Source organism: Grampus griseus, assembly GCF_964374135.1.
Source record: "Grampus griseus genome assembly, chromosome: 5".
NCBI classification, from domain to species: domain Eukaryota; kingdom Metazoa; phylum Chordata; class Mammalia; order Artiodactyla; family Delphinidae; genus Grampus; species Grampus griseus.
Window position 1 is genome coordinate 71679497 of NC_138998.1, and position 22241 is coordinate 71701737.

A 22241-nucleotide genomic window follows, 5' to 3' on the forward strand; every position below is an offset into this window, starting at 1 on the left:
GGGAAAAATTACCAAACAGTACATTTTATCCAACACAAGAGAACACACATTTATAAAGGCATTTAGTTTATTTTTCAAAAAAATATTTTTGCTAGAAGGTTTGAGTGATTTTTACATGATCACAATCTTTAAATAATTTTTTTCTAACCAAAAGGTACCATTTAAGTGGACAGCTTGTCTAGATTTGCTTTTGTTAACACCCAAATACAATTAGCACTTCTGATGGCATTCCCTAGGTCTTCTTAATTATCTACAGGCCAGGAGGCAGAGCCTAGCACAAAACAAAGTATGTGCTTTACACCTGCTGATTAGTTCAGTTGCATAACAATTAAGCAGAGCAGGTAATCAGGATATCTAATTCACACTATTAACACACCGGTTCTCGCCTGAAGAGTCTGATTCACCCAGAGCTCCCAATTATTCCTTCTAACCCAGGGAAGTAGTATACCACAACTGCAAAGAAAAGGGGCAGCTCAACTTAGGCTAGTGCTGGCTGTGTCCCAGTTAGGTCTGTTATTTTGTTCCAACTATGAATTCAAGGTGACCAATGTTAATCATATTCAATGATAAGTAGAAAACAAACTGCAAAGCCAAAACAAATGATTTGGGGATTACTGGCAGCAACTGCTGCTTCTCCCTTCCTTAAGTGCATCCCTTCCTTAAGAGAAGGTTGGTTCTCTATGATTCTTGAGTAGAACTTAACTAAAGGTTGAACTAAATCTACATTCATTGCTATAGATTTAACAAAAGGATAAAAGCAACTACAGACTGGTAAATTTGCTGATGGAGAGGACTGAGCAGCTTGTTGAAGGCACATCATAAGCAGCTTTTAGTTTGATAAGGCCTGCCCTCAACCCCAAAAGCATAAGGTCTGCCCACCTTGAGGGCACCCAAACAACTCAGTGCCAAGCTAGTGAGAGTAAAACAATGCCTGTCTCTTCTACCAACAGCCCAGACTGTATTTCCAAAATTTCTGTTGCAAGGAAGCCATTATTGCAAACATCAGGATAAAGGCCATTCTAAACTTAGGGCTTGGGCTAAATAGAGGTTTGCACCTAATCTCAAGATGGGGGGAAGCAACTATGTGTGCTGAAGCAAGTTTCGTGAACAACAGAGAAACATTTTAACCAGACTTAAAATATTTGACATTTAAGCTAAAGCATGCTGGACGATGTACCTCAAGGTGCCCTACTAAACTGGACGTGAAAGGCACCCTGGACTTGGGACAGCTCACCTTAGATTCTGTCTGCCTCCCTGTTAAGAGCATGACCATTTCTCAGAGTGGAGGAAATGGCAACTGAAACTTTGGGCATTAAGATTTTGGCCAGAACACAATTCTGTCTCTTCTGTATGCCTCGTTCTGTCAGAGAGTGAGATACGAGATACGGAGCTCTAAAGTATAAGACATTTTAAATCAATAGTCTAGTTACCCATTACAAAAAAAAAAAAAGGCAAATGTCTCACATACAGGTTTGAAAAATCTCATGTTTGTATAATTATGCCTGAAAACCTCAAGAAGACACCCAACCCATTTTGTCACCTTTCCTAATGCTGATACAACCCTACCTGTAGCAGCACAAAGTGCCTCTAATAGCAGTCTTTTTAATGACTTGAAGCACAATAAGAAATACTGACCTGGTTTTATATTATACTAAAGAGTTTGAGTGACTAGGAAAGTGCTGGGGCTGTTTACAATGTAAACATTGGTGTTGGTGCTTGGAATGTCTGGGGATGGGAACCCTGCATGTAAACATGTTCTGACTCCACCCTCAACTGCTGGCAGTCAGCCCTACCTTATGGCCAAGTTAAACTGCACATTTTAGCTTTTTATTTTCAACACCTCACACCTAACGAGGCATAAACCAAAGCATCTTCTGCCATTTACTTGGTATTTTTCTGTACAAGCTTCTGAATTTCTTGTATACACGTTTGTTGTTTTTCCTCCTCCAGTTCAGAAAAGATGTAGTTTAACATGCATCTTTCCCTATTTCCTTTCCTTTCCAATATCACAAAACTTTGTTAGATTAAAGATGCAAGATCCATTACTTTAATCCTAATGCAGCCAAGGGTAATAAATCAGGACAGGGCCACTTCTGCCTTCCCCCAGAAGATGAGGTTCATGGAAGCAAAAAAAAGGACTCCTGTGCTAGAGTCTCAGGGTTGGTCAAGCAGAGGCAGATGAGCCCTGCATGCTGTTGAGATCACTAGAGAAATAAGAGGGAAAAAACTCATAACATTTGCTGTACTCCCACAGTTTCATGTCTCCCTTAATACCTTTCCTGTTCTCTCCTCTCCACCCACGTGCAAAATACCTGAAGTCAGTCTGCGGTTTTGAATGTTTATATTTTAAATACCCTTGAAATAGAAAGGTATTTGGCAAATCTGAATTTCTTCCATATGGGAAACAACTGCTGTAGAAAGGCTGAATTCTCATTTGTTTGACCACTAGTTTTGACAGATACTAATTTTTTAATGGGTCAAAACCAGAAAAATCCAGGGAATCAGTGTTCCAGCAAAAGCCTTTGTAAGATTAAAGCATTTATTATAAATGCTTCTTAAAACCAAGATTGAAATCTCTCATGTGTGAAGATAAATGGACCCTCAAGGTCGCTGTCTTTTTCTCATACCTTAATCAACTCTTCCCAAAGCAGGCACTGTGCTTACAAGTGTGCCTCCATAAATAGAACATACCAGTCAGTTTATGGCCACTTCCTTTTCACCCTTCAAAAGGAATGTGACTCACTTGGAGAGGGAAGTCAGTGTAAGGTGCTGCTGGTAAAAATAAAACAGGACTGGCTTTGTCTGAAACCCCTTCTAGCTACCCTTTATGCCCCAGGGAACATCTACTATTCTCAGAGTTACGTTGTATCAAAAACATCCTGCATTTTTATAGGTTCTGGAATTAAAATTTAAACCTGTATTCAGTTCACATCTAACTAAGTTTCAAAAGCTGCACCAAATCTACTAGGCTTTTTTTTTTTTTTTTAATACTCTGCACTGCATGCTCTGTCTATATGCATGCGTTTGGATAATAAATATTAAATATGGGGGGACACACACACACAGAATCCATAAAATTAAAAATGAAACCAAACTGAACATTAAAAAATAGTACATAGTAACTAGGGAAATGAGTAAGGGCAGAAAATAAATTTGAGGTAACAACAGTGGCCCAACACCACTGATCTGAAATATCTGTAAAAATTCAAATAAGTGTTTGGAGATTCAAGTAACAAACCATCTGCTCCAACTTGGTCAGACTTCCCAGAGTCCCTGCTGAGTTTCAGTCCATGAGCCGGCACTCACACAGCTCCTTGTAAATCCTCTTCCGCACTCGGGGCATGTCTTCTTGGGAAAACTGGAAAGGCTGCTCTAAGGCGAGGCACTTGCAGTACTGCAAAGGTCCCAGAAACACTTAAGTGGCACGTGGAGTTATGTACCAGCCTAATGTATTTTACTAGATGCAGACCTAATAGAATAGGGTCTAAGGCAAATGTTAAAGTTTGTTTAAACTCGTAAAAATGTTTTAAAACGTTTACCTCCAAATTATAGTCAATTTTCCAGGCAAGTATATGTCTTGGGATTCTCCCTCCCTCCCCACTCAATACTGTGAAAAGCCATACCGATGAAGGGGCTCCAGTTCTTCTAAAGGTGAAATCTGCTGAAAATGCAGCCAGACCTAACATGGCCTTTAAGTGAGAACTTGAATTTGTTTACAAACGTGAGTCTCATGAGTGAGCCCATCTTCCAAGATCTTCGGATATCTCTAAATTCATGGATTATGTACTATAATTTCCTTCATAAATGTATAACAACTTTTTCAATAGCCCTTTGAGACCTAAGATCTACAGCATGAGAAAGCACAGTGTTTAAATGTGGCCCTTATTTAAAATCTAATTAGGTTTTACTCTGTGGTTAAAGACCACCTACCAATGGTTAGAAAAATATAGTTAATACTACCAATGCCAAGGGTCTATGAAACAGACAAATTCACATCAGTCTCCAATGTGGCTTACCAATAGCCTCTGATAAGACATGGATGATACCAATTATTCATCTTCAGCCTTAGAAGGTGATTCTTCCTAATGATAATATATGAAAATGCAGAACTACTGCTTCCCAACAACAAAGGAGGGTTGGGAGGAAAAGTGTTCTGTTATCTGTACCTAGTACCTGTATACATCAGAGGGATCCCACTTCTCCCTAAACCCAATAAATTTAATTTATAAATTGTAAATACTGAAAAAACTATTTCTTTACCTGGAGCACAAATACTCCACAGTCACTGTCATTTTTCTGTTGTGGAATACACTACGGGGAAAAACAAAACGATCATTAAAACCAAGTATTCCTCTTCAGATAAGAAAAGCTGTTTTTATGGAAAAATGAGCAAGACAGGAAACTTGTCTGTATCCAAGACAGCTGGTGTGTACCTCTGGTATTCAAAGTGTTTGAGTTTATGGAGGCATCTGGCCATGAAAAGAGCTATCAATCAACCACAACTTAGAACATTTTGCCTAAATATGAGAAGTGGGAAATCAAATAAAATCCTATTTTAAAACTTCCATTTGGATAATTAGTTTTGCTATCAATTCACTGACAATGGAATCAAAATGGAATTGTGGATCAGAGAACGCAGTGCATGGCCTGGACTCTGAATACGTAGTAACAATGCTGCTTGGTAGTCTTCCCTTTTCATCTCATATTTCACAACTCTGTCCTATTCTTTTAAAGACATGGTAAAGGTAAGCAGTATGTTTTCCAAAGAACTGGTTACTGTACTCTGCCTAAAGTGTTGGAATATGAAAGATCCTGATTAAATTTAGAATACCTGCATATACTACTGGGTAAATTCAGAATATTCACAAGTTCAGTTCTGGTTTGAACTAATATACTAGGTTATTTAAAATACAAAACATAAGTTTAGAAGTTAGCATATAGTACAGTTCAAGGATAAACAAATAAGCCTTGTCCCTTTGGGTTTGGGTTAAAGGTTTATTTCAAGACCCTGCCTTTTTAACAGTGTCTTTGATCCGGATAGACCTGAGTTCAAAGACTTCACTCTGTCAATAGTTTTGATGGCCTTTGGGGAAGCTCACACCTAGGATTCAGCTTTCTCATCTACAATAAAGAGCTTCTTATCCCTAAATGACCTGCCTACCTCACAGACTGTAAGGATCAAATGAGATCATACATAGAAAAACACTATGAAAACAAAGCAGTGCCCATAAAACAGAAGACACTGATATTTGTGACAGGGTTAAAAGGCTAGGCCTGCTCACTCTGCCCCGCATACAGCTTTTATGTCTATGGCCAAACACAGTGCTGCTTCTAGACTGTTCAGACTGAAGCACTCAGGCCACTTGTCTTCCCCAAATGCCTGGAAAGCAGCCCAGTACACTTGCTCCCTTAGTGAATGCAAATAGTCATGTCAGTATTTCTCTGGGTCTACATGAGTCATCTGGAAATAAGAGCCATGAGGCAAGAGGCAGGTGCCACCAAAAAAATTTTTTTTTCCTTTTTTTCAACAGAGCAACTATATCAGCAGCAGCTGCCCCCAGGATGAAATGACTGAATTTATTTGCCCCAGCAGGCAGTGGGAAATTGGGCAGCCAGGTGATGAATACTGAACTGAGGTTTACTCTGAGCTGCCTCCCTGCAGCCTCTAGGCTCTCTATTGGTATCTTCATGATCAGTCCTCATGTGCTTTTAAAGACACCCACCCCTTAGACAATTCCAGCCCCTTGACATGCCTGGGTTTTCATTTTTATCACTTACTTACCTTGGTAACAGCAGTCTGCCAACCCTGAAGAAATTCAGGTCTATTTTTTTCTCTGGCTTCAGTCAGCAAATACTTTCTTATATTCTGGTTAAAAAGAAACCACAACACAGATGCTGTGTTCCATCAGTTGGTGAAAAATGGAACCTGCCCGCAGCAGACAGAAGCAAAGGAGGAGGCTGTGGCCCCACCACTGGGCAGAGTATGCATTAAAGAGTTTAAAGCTGGAACTTGATTTCAGACCTTTTTCAATTTATAGAGTGAAGGACTCAGACCTTCTGTACTGTATGCACTTAGACTGTGGACACTGGTATATGCTTTAATTAGATCTTTTTATGAGATGGTCAGCCTTTTCCAGGAGTAAGTCAACTTGCTGAATTTGAAACTTAAATAAATACTGGCAAAACAAAAAGAAAGCCTTAATTACTGCCAATGCCCAACAAAGGGAAGGAACCCATGGCAGAAATAATTAATAAATGAAATTTAAACATTCTAGCCTTAGATATACTCCATGTTTTTGAGGGCTGCAGGTAAAAGTATCATTCAGCTTCTAGAAAGTGATACTTAAAACCCATCCTGGATACTAAATACAGTCAAGTCCACTGCTGAATTCTCTACCAAGATGAAGCCTACTGAAGTTCCTAATTTTCCCTTATGCCCTCCACCTCTTTGTGTATCTTTCTCTGCCTATCTTTTCTAAGGGTGAAGTCAGAGGTTACATGAATTAAATTAACCCCCTGAAGGTGGAGCAGAAGTATGTATGTACATGTAGAAATACAAATATGTGTCTGTATATACATACATACATACATACACACATACACGTATCTGCATATTCGTATTTTCTTTCCATATATAGTATCATTCTGCAACTTGCTTTTCCAAACTCAGTATGTCTTGGAGATCTTTCCACGTTAGGACACAAAGATCTACTATATTCTTTTTAACTGCTATGGTCAGTTTAATGTTGTGAATATACTACAGTGTATGTATGTATTTAGCTATTCTGTTAGTAGAGCTAAATTTAGGTTGTTTTGACTTTTCACTATTATCAGTAATGCTGCAATGAACATCCTGGTGTATGCCCCATTCTTGTGTGCATATGCAAGTATTTTTATGTAGTATATACCAAGAAACAGAACTGGTATGTAATATGATATGTGTCTTTTTAATTTATAAGGCACTTAGAATTGCGATTGTTCCCCAAGGGGCTGTATCAATTTATACACTCCACCAGAAATTGAGAGTGCCTGTTTCTTACACCCACTTTAGTAACATCAAACTTTTCCTAACATAATAGGCAAAAAATGGAACCCTGAGGTAGTTTTAATTTGCATTTCCCATATTTCTGGTGAGGCTGAGCATCTCTCCATGTGTTTAATGGCTATTTGCATTTTTCCTAAAAATCACTTATTTTATCCTTTGTCCCTTTCTATTAGATCCTTCTTTTTCTTATTCATTTGTAGTTCTTTTTATATTCTGGATAGTGACTATTATCTATGTCACAAACATTTTCTCCAAATCTATCCCTTTTAACTTTATGACAGACAGAAGTTTTAAATGATGACATGGTCAAATTTATCAATCTGTTCCTTTAGGTCTTTTGCTTTTTTTGGTTCTGTATAAGACCTTCTACACTCTTTGTGTTTTATATTTAGGTCATTATTCCATCTGGAATTTGTTCTTATAAATAGTATGAAACAGAACCTGTATTTTACTTTTCCAAATAGAGAGCTAATTTTCCCAATGGCATATATCGAATAGCCTGTCCGTCCCCAACTTTATTATATACTAAGTTCCCACATATACATGAGCTACTTCTAGATTCTCTATGCTGTTCCACCAATCCACTTGTCTATTCCTAAACCAATATAATTAAAATAGCTTTAATTTTCAAAACTTTGTGATATGGTTTGACATCTAGTAGACCAAATATTCCTTTGTTCAGTTTTGATCTACTTCAAAACTATTTTAGCTGTTCATGCACATGAATTTTGCAATATGAATTCTAGGATGAGCTTATCAGGTTTCATTCAAAATCCTCCTGGGAAACTGATTAGGACAGAAATTAGTTTATATTAGTTTAGGGAGAATTAATCTCCTTCCGATACTGAGTATGCCTGTCTTCCCATCTATTCAGATTTCCTTTAAATACTTTAGAGTCTTCATCTCAAAGAATGTCCCCATTTTTTGTTAGGGTATATTCCTGGGTAATTCATGTCTTTGCTACTTTTGAAAATGGAATCTTTCTGTTTTCATTTACATTTTCTAACTGTGCGGGATAATCAGGAAACAAACTGATTTTTCTTGCTTTGTATCCCACCATCTTATTGAACTCTTATTAACTGAACTCTAATATTTTGCCAGCTGATTCTCTTGGCTATAATACACTCTACAGAAGTTATTTTGAAGATACAAGCCAATTTTAGCTCTAAGAGAAACCAAGGAAAATGATTTCTATCCACATTCAAAATGTAGTTTTAAGGGAAAGACAGAAAAAAATCTGATGAAATCCAAAACAGGTCGTGTATGTCAGAGAGGGATCCAGATCGTGGACAGCTACCTCTTCCCACCTGGAGATTCCTCTTGTCCTTTTCTCTGCCAACATTTTTGACATGACATGACAGAAAATGATCATCTGTGGTACTGACTTCTGTTGTTCTATCCTAGAGCTGAGATACCATCTGGTCAATCACAAAATAAATGGGGAAAAAAAGCAGGGGGCAGTATATTAACTTACCTCTACACAAAACTTAAAATGAATGCCTTGGGAATCATAAAATGAAATAATTCGATTAGAGAGTGTCACAGTAATGAGAGACCAGTGGACTTCCAGGTGAATAGGAATCAACAGAAGACTCTTTTTAAACAAATCCACCTGATCAAGAAAAGAAAAAGAAATGTAGCCATCACCACAGGCTTTCCAAACCAACAACAAACAGCAGCTTCCATTTACTGACCTTTGACCTGTCCAAGGTCATAAAACTAGGAAGTGGTGAAGCCAGAATCTGAACCCAGATCTTAGTCTAAAGCCCATGTTTGTAACTAGTAAGCTAAAACACACAACAAGAAAATTGAAGATAACAGAAAGCACTGTTTTCCATTTAACCTGCTAAACCTGTGTTTATTAACTACCTAAAATGACTTAGCCCCTTATTTTTAAGCCTAACTTATTTTCTTATATACATATTTGACCTAGAATCAATTCTTATTTAGGAAGGAATTGTGGTATTAGAAAACAACATAGCCTTGCAATATGATCACAGGCTCTGAAGTTAAGTCTGGTCAAGTTCAAATTGTAGCTCTGCCACTTATTGGCCAGATGACTTTGGCAATTTTCATAGCTTCTCTGTGCCTTGATTTCCTCAATTATAAAATACAGATAACAATAGTACCCACCTTATGAAGTTGTTGAGAGTGACAATAAATGTAAAATGCACAAAAGTGTGCTTAGCAAATTATATGTAGCCAATAAATCTTAGCTGTTATTATCACTATCTCAAATCTCTCAGATGTCGAAATTGAGAAAAAGAGCCTTGATAATTCTTCATGTCCTTTACATCCTCACTCACCCTTCATATCGTAATACATATCACTTAAAAATCTAGAAACATTCACTGTACCACTCAAAATCCCAGTTGTGGACTGGATGATAAAGTAGTAGGTACTCAATAAACATTTGTAAAAGAGTGAATGGATTTTTCTCAGGCATTTTTTGTATTTTAGTGATTCCCTGGGTTAAAACAATTACAGGGCTATTTTCTTCTTTAATTACTTATTTTATTTTATTTTTGGCTGCGTTGGGTCTTCGTTGCGGTGCACATGCTTCTCATTGCCATGGCTTTTCTTGTTGCGGAGCACAGGCTCTAGGCACAAGGGCTTCAGTAGTTGTAGCATGAGGGCTCAGTAGTTGTGGCTCACAGGCTCTAGAGCACAGGCTCAGTAGTTGTGGCGCATGGGCTTAGTTGCTCTGCGGCATGTGAGACCTTCCTGGATCATGGATCGAACCCGTGTCCCCTGCACTGGCAGGTGGGTTCTCAACCACTGCGCCACCAGGGAAGTCCCTATAGGGCTACTTTAAACTAGATTCTTAGAAACTATTTCTCAAGCGTTCTTTGCTTTCTGATATTCAGATAATGTCCTGTTCAAGAAGAATCTTCTACCAGTCTACATGACCTTGTAACAAACCACTTCTGCTTTTCAGTTTCTGTATCCATAAACCTGAGAGGTGAGGTGGACAGGAAATACTAAATAGGACATACAATTGGTCCTTTCCAGCTCAAAAATTCTGAGTATCTAAAACAAGAAATCGTATTTAAAATACAGCATTAAATGAGACCAAATTTACATTTTTCTCAAAAAGAAACTTTTTTCTTAATTATAAATCAATTTTAAAATAAAAATTGCGAAATACAGATAAAAGATATATTTCAGTTTGTCTTTCCAGATCTTTTTCTTCTTTTTAATATATTAATGTTCACACACACGCACACACAACCTTATTACATATATGTAATTAAGAATGATGTGTGTGGAGTGACTAAGATAGAAAAATAGAGGATGTGATGATGAAGAGTCTGGTTGTTAACAGGCTTTCTTGGATTGAGAGATAATGTCTAAACAAGACTGAGTTTGGAGCACATTTCTTCAACATGTGTAGGTTAAAGATTTCACTTGTCAGGTGGAGTGTGTATTGAGACTAGTGTATGAACAAGAAGGTAGGCACAAAGCCCTCTAGTTATCAGAGGATTTAGCTTCAGGAGAAATGGGGGGTTATCTACTCTAGATGGCAAAGAGCTGGGAGAGGCTCATGGGCTTGGCATGCTAATAAGGTAGAATTAGAAGATGAACTTTCAAAACGCATTGTTTACAAAAATCTTTCTCACTGAACTATGCCCTCTCTGTAGGTATTAAAAAAGTTGGTTTCTCATTTGCATAATAAAGTGGAGAGCTAGTAGTGGGAACTTATCTAATTCAAAGTTAGTACTTAAATTGCTAAGAAAAAAATATCTGAAACAGTAACAAGTTGTATATTGCCAAAAACTACAGGAAAAAATGAAATATAATGCCTTGATTTGGAGATGAAAAGAGCTTCAAATATATAAAGTACTTTAAAATTGTAGAAAATATAGTTCAAAATGATGAAATAAATGCTAAAATAAGAATATGCTACAGCAGGAGGGACAAAAAAAAAAAAAAAAAGAATGATGTGTGTGGTCAATTGTATTACTGATCTCAATTACTTGGTGTCCTCCCTGTAAGGATTATACAGAACTACCTATTACCATGTGGCTTCACTGCCCCTTCCAGCGGGAAAAATGTAGTCATATGATTCACTGTAAAGAGAAATGAATTTATCTCATGACCAAGCTGAAACTTCAAGAGCCATCATGTGGCCCTGAGACTGACATGTCTGAAGATTAGGTGCTGCTCCTTCAGTTTGGGTCCCATTAAAGGAATAAAGATGAGAAAAGACAGGATCATCTCCTTAGATATAGGGAAAAGCATCTGATAAAACTCAACATCCATCTATGATTAAAAGCTCTCAGCAAACTAAGAATAGGAGGGAATTTCCTTAACCTGGTAAAGAGCGTCTACAAAAAACCTACAACTGACATCATAAACAGTAGTGAAAAACTGAATGCTTTCCTCCTAAGATTAGGAACAAGGCAAAGGTGTCCTCTCTCATTACTTTTATTCAACAACGTACTAGAAGTCCTAGCCAGTGCAATAAAGCAAGAAAAAGATGGCATACGATTTGGAAAGGAAAAAATAAAACAGTCATTACTTACAGACATGACTTTCTATGAAATTCTCACAGAATCTACAAAAAAGCTCCTAAAACCAGTGAGTCTGACAAGTCACAGGATACAAGGTCAATTTACAGAAATCAATTGTATTTCTATATACTAACTGCAAACAACTGGAAGATAACGTTTTAAAAATTCTGTTTTTAGCAGTTTCATCAATATGAAACACTTAGGGATACATTAAAAAAAATAAGAGCTCACATGCCACAATTAAGGAGCCCAGCGGCTGCAACTAAGGAGCCTGCAAGTTGCAACTGAGGAGCACATGTGCTGCAACTAAAGGAGCTGGTGAGCCACAACTAAGGATCCCGCCTGCTGCAACTAAGACCCAGCGCAACCACGTAAATAAATAAATAAATACATGCAAGACTGTACACTAAGATTTATAAAATACTGCTGAGAAAAATTAAAGACTCAAATAAATGGAAAATATACCATGTCATGGGCTAGAAGACTTAATACCGTTAAGATGTCCATTCTACCCAAATGAACATACAGATTAAACACAATCCCAATCATAATCCAGCAAGTTTTTTAAAAGTAGAGATTGACAAAATGATTCTAAAATTTATATGAAAATGCAAAAGGACCTAGAATTGCCAAAGCAATCTGGAAAAAGAAGGCTAAAGCTGGACACTTACACTGATTTTAAGACAAACTGTGAAGATAAAGTGATCAAGACAGTGTGGTATTAGCATAAAAACAAAGATATCGATGCAAGAAAACATAAAGTCCAGAAACAGACCCATACATATGTTGTCCACTGACTTTCTACAAAGATGCCAAAGCAATTAAAGTGGGAAAGAGAAGCCTTTTCAGGAAATGCCAATGGAGGGGAAAAAAAAAAAAAGAAACTTGACCCCTACTTTGTATCTTACACAAAAACTAAGATGTATCAGAGATGTAAATGTAAAACCTAAAACTATAAAGCTGTTAGAAGAAAACATATGAGGCAAGTATTTTTTAGACTGGATACAGAAAGCAGAACTATAAAAGAAAAAAGTATGGTAAATTAGATTGCATCAAAATAAAAACCTCCATTCATCAAAACACATGTTTAGGGACTTCCCTGGCGGTCCAGTGGTTAAGACTCCACACTCCCAATGCAAGGGGCACTGGTTCAATCCCTGGTCAGGGAACTAAGATCCCAAATGCCTCACGGTGTGGCCAAAAAAAACAAAACAAAACACTTGTTTAAGGAATAAGTATAAAAGCCACAGACTGAGAGAAAGCAGTAAAAAAGTATAGATCTGACAAAGGACTTACAACCAGAACTCAATAATAAGCACTTCTTTACTAAAAAACTTTTCATTTTTTAAAAAAATTAATTTATCTATTTTTGGCTGTGTTGGGTCTTCATTGCTGCACGCGGGCTTTCTCTAGTTGCGGCGAGCAGGGGCTACTCTTCATTGCAGTGTGCGGGCTTCTCACTGCAGTGGCTTCTCTTGTTGAGTAGCACGGGTTCTAGGCACGCAGGCTTCAATAACTGCAGCATGTGGGCTCAGTAGTTGTGGCTTGCGGGCTCTAGAGCGCAAGCTCCGTAGTTGTCGCACATGGGCATAGCTGCCCCGCAGCATGTGGGATCTTCCTGGACCAGGGATCGAACCTGTGTCCCCTGCATTGGCAGGTGGTTTCTTAATCACTGCGCCACCAGGGAAGTCCCAAAACTTTTCATTCTTATCATTCACCCATTTTTATATTGAGTTGGTGAGGTCTTTTTCTTATTGATATGTAGAAGCACTTTATATATTTAAAAAATTAGTTCTGTGATTTGAATTGCAAATATTTTTTCCCAGTTTACTGTTTGTCCTTTTAGGTAATTCTTTTTTTTTTTTTTTTTTTTTAACGTCATCTGAGCTTTAAGTTGTACACAGAATGGACTTTGCTACTCTGAGATTATTTTTTTAAAGTTCTGCTATGGATTTCCTTTGTACTTCCACTGTTTCACTGTCTTGTTGCATTCAAATCCTTGGTCGTTCTGTAATTTATCTTAATGTAGTCTAATTTAGTGAGTACTTAATTCTTCTTTCATTTTTTCTTTAATAATAATGCATTTATGGCCATTATTTTTTCCTCAAAACAGCTTTCATTATGTTCCATAGTGGTTGGTAAGATGTGTTCCCCTTTCTATCCTTTTCTAGACAGTTTGTATATAATTTCATTTTTTATTTTCTTTTAGACCCAGGGGTCATACCAAGGGTTTATATCTAGTGCAATTTTTTAATTACGTTTTTTTAGTCATCTTTTAATATTTATTTTTAATTTAACTGAACTGTGATTAAGGAATAGTGTAATAATTTTCTTTGTGGCCAAGTACATGGTCAATTTTTTACAAATGTTCCTTAGATATAGGAATAAATGTATATTCTCTTTTTGAGGGGTATAAAGATCTAGTATATATCTATTAAACCAAAAGCACTGGTTGTATTATTTTTTATTTATGATCTTATTTTTTATCTACTAGATTTGTCCAACTATGAAAGAGGTCTCCCATTATCACTATTTACCAAGGTCTCCTAGCTTTTGTAATCATTGTTATATCTCCTATGTATTGAAGTTTTATCATACAGTGTACTTTTCACCTTAAATTCTACCTCATCTGCTGTTAATACTGCTATTCCTCCTTTTTGCTTGCCACTCCTTTCTTTTGGTTTGCATTTGCCTAGTACCTCTTTACCTGTCACTTTACTTTCAAGCTTTCTTTTTCATATTATTTTATGTTTACTCCTCATACACAGCATATAGCTGGATTTTCTGATTTAACCCAATCTGAGAGGGTCCAGAGGATGGAACAATTTAATTTATTCTATTTAATGAAATGACTCACATATTTATACTTTACTTTATTCCTTCATTCTCATGTTGTTTATTATTCAGGAATTCTTCCATGAGTATATATTTTTCCATGCTATTTACAAGGCATACCTTGTTTTACTGTACTTTGCAGATATTGCATTTTTTATAAAGGTTTATGGCAACCCTGCATAGATAGTCTATTGGCACCACTTTTCCAACAACATTTGTTTACTTCATGTCTCTGTGTCACATTTTGGTAATTCTTGCAATATTTCAAATTGTTTTATTATTATTTTATTTGTTATGGTTATCTGTGATTAATGATCTTTGATATTACTGCTACAACTCACTGAAGGCTAAGGGGATGGTTAGCATTTTTTTAGCAAAAAAGTATTTTTAATTAAGGTATGCACATTATTTTTTAGACATAATGCTATTGCAAACATAAGGGACTACAATATAGTGTAAACATAACTTTTATACGCACTGGGAAACCAAAAAATCCAGTGACTCACTTTATTGCAATACTCACTTTATTGTGGTGGTCTGGAACCAAACCTACAATATCTCCAAGGTATACCTGTCTAACCTTTCTCTAATCCATACTACATATGATCATCTTTCCTCAGCTATGTAACTTTTCCTGGTTAAGTGGCATCCTATTATATGTATGTACAGTTTTAATTTGACCAATCCCCTACTAATTAGTTGTCCTCAATTTTTCTAATATAAACACCACCACAGCCCATCCAGTGGCACAAGCCACATACTCAGAAGTCATCTTTCACACTTCCTTCTCCTTCATTCCCATAACCTACTCATCACCAAGTTCTGTTATTTTACTCCCTAGGTCACACTCATATTTGTGTACATCTTCCATCTCTACCATTCTAATTTAAAGTATCATCAATCTGCAGTGGCCTCCTGTTCTACCCACATCAACTTTGCTCCCACACTTGTCCATCTTCTTCAGTGCCACTAGAGTAGACTACAAATTGGATGTCGTCACCTACAACCCTTCAACAGATTCTTACGCATTTAGGATAAAATTCAAAACACAGACCTCAAGACCCTGATCTCTGCATCAGATCCACTTTATGTCACTCTCTTCTTTGCTCTGCATTCCAGCTACACTAGTCTTCTCCCATGCTTCTACCATCACAATATAAAAATGATGACCACTTAATGTGTGTTTATCATGTGCTTAGTGGTTTACATGCATTATCTCATTTAATCCTCACAAGATAAATAAAACTGATATTCCTATTTTATAGATGATGAAACTAAAGATTAAAGGAATTAAGTAATTCACCCAAGGTCTTACAACCAGTTAAGTGGCTGAACCAGGATCTGAACCCCAAAAATCTTATATGTTCCAGTATAATGTTGTAAGTCATAATTCTAGTTATTACTTTAAAATGTATATCTCAGAAATAACTAAATTTCCTTGTCAATTGCATTATTATGAACTTTCATCAAATCTTTAACCATGGTCATTTTTAACTCTTCTGTCATTTACAGACAGTTCTGGGTGTACTCTGCTGCTTTTGCAAATATGCTCCTATAAAAGGGTTTCTTTCATCTTCAAGGAATTCATGGAAAAGACTCTGACAAGTACAGGTTTCTGGTCACTGACTATACTGCTGAACTGAATGAATAAGCATTTTCAGAACTCTAATGGAAAACTGATGAACTCATAAAACTGCTAACAAAAGATCAAGATAAAAAAAAATTAATTACATGGGACTGAGTGAACTGATGAGGATGATTATAATTTTTGTGACTTTGTTTGAATAAAAAAAAAAAGTCCCGGGCTTCCCTGGTGGCGCAGTGGTTGAGAGTCCACCTGCCGATGCAGGAGACATGGGTTCGTGCCCCGGTTTGGGAAGATCCCACATGCCGCGGAGCGGCTGGGCCCATGAGCCATGGCCGCTGAGCCTGCGTGTCCGGAGCCTGTGCTCCGCAACGGGAGAGGCCACAGAAGTGAGAGGCCCGCGTACCGCAAAAAAAAAAAAAAAAAAAAAAGTCCCAAAGGACTCAGGGGCAAAAAAATATACAAATCAATTTTCACTGCAAAGTAAAGGAGCTGTTACAGTGGAGGATTACTGGACTGAATGTCAATATTATGACATAGTATGAGTGTGTTTCGTGTTTGGTAATTGCAATCACTGTTGCTTTTGTTGTGGTCATCCATTTACAATGCTTGGTGTCTATTTATCTCTTGTAAAAATAAAATACAGTGTGTGTGTGTGTGTGTGTGTGTGTGTGTGTGTGAAAAAAAAAAAAAAAAAGGATCTGAACCCAGGTCTGAATCCTGAGTTCATTATATCTATTTCCCCAGATGTGCATTCTTCAACCACATATAGTTTATCTTGCCACTACTGATGATGCCTTGAACATATTACCTATATAGCAATGTTCAATCAGGTGTTTGTACTTTGCAAAAAATTATTTCCACCCACAACTACGTAAGACAAGACTTACTCCTAACTTCTCTAGCCCATCCAGTATAAAAAGTGAAAAGTTGCAGTATCTCTAGACCTATGACTGTGAATTTTGAACTTGTTGGTAATTTCAAAATATCAAAAATAGTATATAAATAGGCTTTTAAAATAATGTTTCTGACAGTCAATGAATACTGAGAGAAATTAAGGTTGGAAAGTACCTTAGGGATTGCTCTAATTTATCATTTTGTTTTATAAATAAGCAATCTGAAGCCCAAATTAAGTGTCTTATCTAAGTTGTACAGCAAGCTAATAGCAATGTCAGAACCATGAACTTCCAATCCAGTGCTTTCTGTTATAGCAGATTCCAATGAACTGGATAGACTCAAGAATTTTACTAGTGTCTTGTCTTTCAAGCAAAAAGATTCCTTTGCGATGACCTAGGGGGTGGGATACGGAGGGTAGGAGGGAGGCTCAAGAGGGAGGGGATATGGGGATATATGTATGCATATGGCTGATTCACTTTGTTGTACAACAGAAACTAACACAGTATTGTGAAGCAATTATACTCCAATAAAGATCTATAAAAATAAATAAAATTAAAAACTAAACATAATCAAATGATGATGATAAAAAAATAAAAAGCATTCAAAAGAAACAATAAAAAACTTACACTGAAAAGCCTGTTTCTAATTAACATCATAATTGGCAATAAAGTTATCCTTCCACTCAAAGTGGCTTATCATCTGCATTTCAAATTTAGAATAAAAAAGAAATTAAAAAAAAAGAAATAAAGAGAATACCTTTTTAGTCCATCTTTTTACTCCATTATATCCTTTGGTTACCAGCTGTCTATGAAAAAAGCTGTTGAAGAAGTGAACCTAGAAAGACATCAAATACAAGCACTCAGGTTATATTAAGCTGTGCCAAGACTTAACTTCACAAGAAAATGGAAATTTTAAAATCCCTGAATGTAAGATGGACCAAAAAATGAGGAAAAGTTTCTTCTTAAAAATAATGACCAAAACATACATTAACCAGTTCAAAGAAGACTGTTTCAAATTTTCATTAGGATGACCTCACAGATGTGGTTGGTCTATAGTCAGAACTGGAATGGGGCAGTAAATAAATTACCTGAATCCAATCAAGTAAAGAAGCAACCTGATAAATCTCGTCAAATCAGGTGATAAAGTTGAAACAGGCTATGAAAGAATCAGGTAACAATTACTTTGAACTCAAGGGATGTGGAGTACAAAACTAACCCCATCTGAAGGATGTGGATTTGGAGACTCCTATAGTCATAACAACTATAAAAAGGCTTTAGCATGATCATTTCTAGCACTGAAAAAATTACCCTAGTCGTATGTAGCATCATGTCCTGCATCCTTGGCTTTTTCAAAATTCTGGCTTATAAACGAGTATGAGCTCACCTGATATGGTAAACATACTACAGTCTTAAAGTGTTCACTCTAACTTTGACTCACTTGAGATGATAAAACTGTTCCCTTAGTGCTGAGGTTCTCAGGGTGTGGTCATCAGACCAGCAGTATCAGCATCACCTGGGAACTTGTTAAAAGGGAAATTCTCAGGCCCCACTCCAGTCCTACTAAAACAGAAACTATGAGGGCAGGGCTCAGCAATCTGGTTTCTGAGGATTCTGATGCACATTCGTTTTGAGAATCACACAGTTTAAGATATTAATAAAAAAGGCTTGTAGTAGCTATCTCTAGACAGTAATCCTCAAACTTTGAGTCCTTCAGAATCTGCAGGGCTTGTTAAAACACAGACTGCTGAGCTCCACCTCCAGTTTCTGATTTAGCAGGTGTCGGTTGGATCCAAAACTCTGCATTCCTAGTAAATTCCCAGGTGATGCTGATGCTGCTGGTTTGGGGACTATACTTTGAGAACCACGGCCTTGGTTAAGTGTCCTTTTCATCCAATGAAGGTTTAGAATTAAATGTAGTGGTAATGAAGGGAAATTATACTCTTGAAATTAATACTTTTATGTTAAAAATCATCTGGTGTTTAAATCTAAACATACAGGTGTATGTTTAGATTTCTGATGATTAAGAGAATTTGACAAAATAGAGAATCTGACAGATTAGCTTCATGATACCAATTTAAAATGTATAACAGATTTTTGATTTTAAGTGGAAAGTTATGACATTTTTGTCTTTATTAATAAAGTGTTGGAATCTGAGATTCATTATATTTACCTGTTTAAATTATTAGATTTATAAAAGTTTATAAAGTACTTGGAAAGGTTTTGCTTGAAATTAAAGCCTCCCCATCAGGCAATGTGAGTACTCAGAAAGAAAATTTAATATATTAAATTTTAAAAAATAGTAACTAAGCTCTTGAGGGAATTTTAGAGTTTAAGGGGGGTTAGTTTGTATTTAAACTGAGTATCAAAGATTAATCCAAGGAAAAGTGAAGATGAATACTACTTTACTACATTTTTAAAGGGAGTAATACATTAAGTTAAAGTTTTTTAAAGTTAAATTTAAAAATTCAAAGCAAATAGTCCTTCTTGTGCATCTACCCACTAAAGAAAAAAAAAAGCCTCTTCAAGATATCAAAAAACACACCCATTCTGAAATAAATAAGCAGGAAAATACTGGCATCATGACTTTCTTATGCTGAAATGATTTTACAGACCTTATGCGCAATCCTAGCACATATCAAGACAAAAATCTCCTTTTAAAAAATCTAAGAAATATCCAATAATTACATAAAGTTAAAAAAAAAAAGCTTCTTCCTTTAATACACAAGGATTCTTTCTCCTAAAGAGAAAGTTTTCACTTACTTTGTCTGGGACTGCATCCATTATCAGCTCACCGTACATATTAATGACCTATAAAAAGTCAACATAAAACCAGCTTACTAATAACCCTATGCAATTCAGAACATCCACTCAGAATGAATAACATATTGCTACTGCTAACAGTAATCAAACCTTTCCAATACTGTACTGGGTTAGTGAATGAGTCACTTCAGTAAGGAATAAAGAATCCTTGATTCCAAAAGATAATTGTGAGGCCAACCTAGAGGTTATTAATTACATTTTATTGTCCAACATCCTCTGCAACTTCCATGCTGAGAATATACAATACACTAACCTGGTCATTCAGCCAATTCTGACCATCCAGGGTTGCCAGATCATCCATATCCAGCATGTGCTTATTGTAGAAGATGCGGAAGTTGCATTTTTGATGTCTGGCCCGATAGTTTGTTATCTCCCTATTGATAAAAGGTTTTCTGAAACAAATATTTTGAAAGAAAAAGTAAAAAAAAAAAAAACACGAAACAAAAGTTCAACTCAGTTTATTGCTAAGTATCCTTTTTTTTTAAAATCAAGAGAAAAGTCATATAAGCCAATAATTTTCTTTTCAACGGCTTAACTTAAGCATCATTGACAAACCTATTAGAAAAGTCTTCATTAAAGACATCTTTTAATCTTCCAAGGACATCTTTTTCACTGAGTGGGACCAAACTGCCATACTTCTTCATAACCTCATCTAGGAATCCTTAAATAAAGGAAGAAAGAAAATTTAAGATGGAAAAGGCATTTTCAGCAAAGTCACCGTCCCATTACTTAACTTACACACAACACTTAACATACATTTAACCTACATTACTAAATGCATTATAAAAAGAAATCTTTTAAAAGTTATACTTTGTAAAAAAAAATTAAATGGATCAGGCCCTCACCATTCCAATCTAGAGAGAAATGCTCTAAGGCATCATTTCACATTGGATTTTTAAGCTACTGATGCATTGTTAGAAAATGGATAGCTGAAACTAAAGACTGACATTTTTCAGTATCTTCACCTTGGAGAAGAATCCTATCTCCCAAAGGTAAAACCTAAAGGGTTTAATCACCTAGTTAAATGTGTCTATCACATTTAGTAACTGAAGAAATTATCTTTTTTAAAATCACAATTAGAATTGTTGAGATCACTGTCATTGTATTTATTATTTGATAAAGGTGTGAAATTTCACATCTCATAACAAGGGACATATACTAAGGCATTTTTAATATACAATTTGATAGTTATTTTAATACTCATGATACTGCATAACCCTACGAGGTGAGCTAAACCCTATGAAGTGAGCTTAACTGGGTAACAGCTGGTGAGGCATGTTTTAAAAGAGGAAACAGAATTAAAGAATGACTTCTTGACCAGGATACAGGCTAGTCTTTACGTCAACTTAAGTAATAGGTATATGCATTTTAATGGTTTCCAAGAGGATCCAATGAAGAAATATACCTAAAAATACGCTAGGAAATAAAACCAGGCCATTATTTCTAAGTAACTACAAAGAAGCTGAGGGAAGGCTTAGAGGCTCACAGAAGTGGAGATATGACTTAGGCTATCCACTGAGTGGGCAGTGGGGAGAACAACAGTCTGGCTAAGCATCGGTCTGACAGTTAAGTCCACCGAGTTAAGATGGAAAAAATGAGGACTGTTAGCCACTTATTTTACCCAGCCCCCTTTCTAACTTCAAGAATGGCCTCTGCTAAGTATCTATATAAAATGGACAGAAATGATCACAACACAGTAACTGTCCTGGAAATGGAGTGTTTTGTATGGGGGAGGAGCAGACAAATGTGTGAAAAACCTATTTTCCTCCTGTTAGTCTCCCACCAGAGTAGCTCCCAACTTGAAAGGCTTAAGAGTACAGTAAGCAGGAAAGAGTTGCTTGCTTATGTCTGCTCCTGGTCTAGGCTTTAGGCATACAGAAGACAAAGGGAGTCTCATGTTCCAGTTTAGTCAGAGTAGGAGATGATGACTTGGGGCTTCTACACTAGGAATCCATTCGGCCTATGTTTGCCGATAGTGTTTACTATATCATATCTTACAGTTGTCTAAGCATAGTCTTGTGTCTACATGGGAGAATGGACCCAAACAGAAGATAAGGATTCCCAACATTTGAGAAACTGAATTTAAGGAACAAATTTTATACAAAAATATCGCCCCTAATAACAAAAAATTAAACTTTAGGCCCAGCAACCTTAATTGAGACTCTTCAAATAAGAAAGCAATCTCTTCTACCAATCGAATATGGACCCAATTCCAAACTTGTAACAAGAGGTGTCCTTGTTATGTTAACAATGTTATTTCCGAACGGCAGTGTTTGGGGGATTTTAAGTTATTATGTTTAAGTTGTTATGTTTTTTTCCTCTTATCCGTATTTTTGTTTTCACTTTCAGATGATAAACATGGATTGGTAATGCAGTAGAAAAGCCCTACCTGGATCTTCAAGGACAACCCTAATGACAATGTCTCACTGATGCACACACCATTATCTCACTAGGACCAGAAGTAAACAACAGTTAAAATGCGCTCATACTGAAGCCGGCGTGCCTAGAGCCTGTGCTCCACAACAAGAGAAGCCACTGCAATGAGA

At 36.5% G+C, this 22241-nt stretch overlaps 1 protein-coding gene across 2 annotated transcripts in view; it reads right to left on the bottom strand.

Annotated features, from left to right (window-relative positions):
• Positions 1-63: 63 nt before the first annotated feature.
• SENP5 (SUMO specific peptidase 5) overlaps positions 64-22241 on the bottom strand; it is a 41317-nt gene continuing 19139 nt past the window's right edge. The window contains exons 3-10 of one of the 2 annotated variants that reach the window (XM_082654288.1): positions 20251-20356; positions 19949-20087; positions 19636-19683; positions 17633-17710; positions 8520-8657; positions 5783-5866; positions 4261-4311; positions 64-3394 (exon numbers count right to left, since the gene is read on the bottom strand). In XM_082654288.1, the coding sequence (XP_082510414.1) occupies positions 3284-3394; positions 4261-4311; positions 5783-5866; positions 8520-8657; positions 17633-17710; positions 19636-19683; positions 19949-20087; positions 20251-20356 (755 nt within the window). In that variant the 3' untranslated portion in view covers positions 64-3283. The remainder of the gene's footprint in view (positions 3395-4260; positions 4312-5782; positions 5867-8519; positions 8658-17632; positions 17711-19635; positions 19684-19948; positions 20088-20250; positions 20357-22241) is intronic. The other variant, XM_082654289.1, reaches the window with a different exon arrangement.